General features: G+C 64.3%; 1 protein-coding gene across 1 annotated transcript; it reads right to left on the bottom strand.

The window, feature by feature from the left end:
- Positions 1-2,003: 2,003 nt before the first annotated feature.
- Positions 2,004-3,275, bottom strand: HTR1A (5-hydroxytryptamine receptor 1A). The gene has a single exon (XM_055330996.1). The coding sequence runs from the start codon at positions 3,273-3,275 to the stop codon at positions 2,004-2,006; it is 1,272 nt and encodes a 423-aa protein (XP_055186971.1).
- Positions 3,276-3,570: the final 295 nt, after the last annotated feature.

Here is a 3,570-nt window from a genome sequence, read left to right as displayed (position 1 = left end):
GTTCTTAGACTTTCTCGGTCTTAACGGGATATGATGCTTACTCTCAGTTTCAGTTCGAGAAAGGGATACCAGATGGAGGCTTTGCTCTGTTGACAAACAGTAAAAATGCCTTCAGTGATGAAGCTGTCTTGTCACTTGCTTAATCCTAAATGCCAGTGAACTTTCCATCGGCTACTTCTGCAACACCGTCCTCAAACCAGCAGACGCAATCACTCCGAAGGTCCAGTTGAAGGGAGAAGGGAGTAAAAATCAATACCTTTGTGCAATTACTGGAAAACACAACCGTTAGTCATCAGAAAATTAGAGGCTACATCTAACTCACAAACCTCTTGATCCCAGTCCTGTGGTTGGAGATTTACATTCAAACGGAGCACCAAAAATAGCTTCCCTTCTGGGGGCAGTAGAGATTAGAACTGGTTTCTCAGCAGAAGTGGCAAGGTTGAAAGAGGAGCTGGGGGGGGGGGGGGGCTGGAATGCTCTACATCTTCAAGTGGCAAGAAAGCGGTGTGTCCAGGACCTGTGGCTCACCCCAGGCCAAGGAGCAAACCCAACCCTGTACAAGCTTCTCAGGGCCTCCCAGCGAGAGCACCCCTCGCTAGTCTTTGGGGCCTCGTTATTTAAAGTGACTGCCCCATGAGGTCCCAGGCAGCGCTACACCTATGGGGACGCGTTGGGTTGGAGGCCTGGGATTCCTGTTTGGAAAGCAAAGTCCTGGCACCTACGCGCGCTGGACTTGGGGAGCGAACCCGGGGGGAGCGAACCTGGCACCCGGCGCAGGGGGAGGAGGCGCTTCACGCAACTGTTGCAATCGACGGGACGCGGGGGGAGTCGGGAGGAAAGGGTCTGTATCCTTGGCTGAAAGCGCCCTTCTGGGGTCCACGAGGAGCGCCACCTGCAGCCCGGGCCGCGCGCTCCGGCGTCGCCTCCCTGGGCCAGGCCACCGCCCGCCCCCCGCCACCCCTTGGGCTTCCCAGGTCCCCTCCCCCCGCCCCGTCCCGCGGGATCCAGCTCCCGCGGCTGCAGCGAGCCCTACTGACCCGGCCCCCTCGGCCCCCTCGGCCCCCCGGGCGCCACAGCCTGCGGGAGCAAGCGGAGACCGTCGGGGCCCAGGGCCGCTGCAGCCTTGCCACCTGCCTTCAGGCTCTTGGGTGAGCGCGGTCGCCCCGCACCCCCCGCCTCGCCGGGCCCGACGAGTCCACCCCGAGGCACCGCCCCGGGCCCCGCGTTTGCAGCCCGAGGGAGCGGAGCGCGGGGCGGGGCGCGAGAGGGTTACTGAGCAAGTCTACGCAGGCGGCGAGTCCCGGAGACGCCGCGCGCTCCGGGGAAAGGGACCCTCCAGCCTTTCCCGGCTGGCAGACCAAAGCCCGGGACGAGGGAGGGCAGAAAGGGACGTGGAAAGAAGGGATGCAACCGAAATCAATCAGTCAATCAATCAATCAATCAATCAATCAATCAACGAAAGTGAGTTTCTCGGGGAGGAAGGCGGGGCAGGGCTGGGGGTCGGGAGTGAAGCAAATTCCTCAACTTTAAACCCAAGTTCTAGCAGCGGGGCGGGCAGGTGGGGGCCTCAGTGGGCGCGGCGGCTGCGTGTACGGTTTAATGTTTCTATGTAGATTGATTTTTTTTTTTTTTTTTTGCCTTGTACGGCTGAGGCTTCAAGTCCCGCGGAGATGTGGGGTGCAGAGGCGTGGGAGGAGGCCAGTGCGGGGGATCGGAACGGGTCCCGGGGCCGCGGTCCGAGCCGAGGTGGCCCCCCGCACGCCCGGGAGCTCCCCGGGTCCTGCAGCCGCTCCGCTCGGGGGCCCCCTACGCGCCGCGCGCTCCCTCGGAGCAGGGGATTGGGTGGAGGAGGAGGGGGGGGGGGGAGGAGGAGGAGGAGGAAGCGGGGAGGCGGGAGGAGGGCCGGAGGCCGCGGGGAAGTCGCGAGCTGTCCCAGGGGTGCGCGCCGGAGGCTGCGGGGGCCCGAGAGGACCGGGCTCGTCGGTGGGGGCCCGAGAGGACCGTCACCGTCGGCGGCAGAACTTGCACCTGACGATCTTCTTAAAGGCGTTCTGGAAGTCCTTGTTGAAGTAGGCGTAGATGACGGGGTTGAGCAGGGAGTTGGAGTAGCCCAGCCAGTTGATTATGGCGCCCAGCAGGGTGGGCATGTGGCAGCTGCTCTCGCAGAAGGGCAGGACGAGGGCCACGATGAAGAAGGGCAGCCAGCAGAGGATGAACGTGCCCATGATGATGCCCAGCGTCTTCACCGTTTTCCTCTCCCGGGCCAGGGCCATCTTGCGCTTGGCCTCGGCGTTGCGCTCATTCTTCTTCTCGAAGGAGGCGGGGGCGCAAGGGATGGCGCCAGCCTCGCTGGGCAGCGGCAGGTGCTCTTTGGAGCTGCCCACGCGGTGCACTTCAATCACCTCCAGGGCGGCGCCGTCGTCGCCCCGCCTCACCGCGCCGTTGGTGCACAGAGGCCCCCCAGCCTTGCTCCCCGGACCCTGCCTCCATTCTCTGCCCCCCGGCTCGCCGTTCACGCTCTTCCTGGGCTGCGGGGCTGGCGACACCCCGGAGCGGGCGTCCGCTCCCTTCCTCTCCGCCTTCTTGACTGTTTTGCGGATGCGGAAGCGCGCGGCGCGGAAAATGCGCCCGTAGAGGACCAGCATGAGCAGCAGCGGGATGTAGAAAGCGCCAAAGGTGGAGTAGATAGTGTAGCCGTGGTCCTTGCTGATGGTGCACGCGTCGGGGTCCGAGCGGTCTTCGGGGGTGCGCCAACCCAGCATGGGCGGAATGGAGATGAGGAAGCCGATGAGCCAAGTGAGCGAGATGAGCGCAGCGGCGCGCCGGGGCGTCCTCTTGTTCACGTAGTCGATGGGGTCCGTGATGGCCCAGTACCTGTCCAGCGCAATGGCGCACAGGTGCAGGATGGACGAGGTGCAGCACAGCACGTCGAGGGCAATGAATAGGTCACAGGTGACCTGTCCCAGCGTCCATTTGTTGAGCACCTGGTACAGCGCGGCCATGGGCAGCACCAGCACCGACACCATGAGGTCGGTGACAGCCAGCGAGCCGATGAGATAGTTGGCCACATTCTGCAGGGAGCGCTCCAGGGCGATGGCGGCCACCACGCACGCATTGCCCAGCACCGCGCAGAAAATGAGCGTGCCCAGCAGCAGGGAGGTGATCACTTGGTAGCTGAAGGTCACGTCGGAGATGCCAGTAGCGTTGCCGCGCGTCCCGAAGGGCCCCTCGGACGAGGTGGTGTTGTTGCCCTGTCCGGGGCTGAGCCCCTCCATGCCTGCGCGCCGGGCGGGGAGGGGGGGGACGGGGGGGAGCGGGGGAGGGGGAGGGGAGAAAGAGCGGCGTCCGGGTCCCCCTCGCCCCTCCCCCTTGGGGGTCTCCCAGCCCTCTCTCCGGGGGAGTTGCAGGTGGAGGCAATGTAGGGACTCAAGCAAGAAGTTCTTACTGCTTAGGCGAGGGCATCTCCGGGGAGAAGCTTCCAGGCGTTCCCTGGGCTCCCTTGGTCCGGCGGGCTCCGAGACGCCAGCTGGGAAAGGAGTTGGCCCGAGAACGGCTCCGGGACCTCCGGAT

The sequence above is a fragment of the Nyctereutes procyonoides genome, unplaced genomic scaffold (genome assembly GCF_905146905.1).
Source record: "Nyctereutes procyonoides isolate TBG_1078 unplaced genomic scaffold, NYPRO_anot_genome, whole genome shotgun sequence".
NCBI classification, from domain to species: domain Eukaryota; kingdom Metazoa; phylum Chordata; class Mammalia; order Carnivora; family Canidae; genus Nyctereutes; species Nyctereutes procyonoides.
The sequence above is the reverse complement of the archived record's forward strand: the minus strand, read 5'-3'. Positions and strand labels throughout refer to the sequence as shown.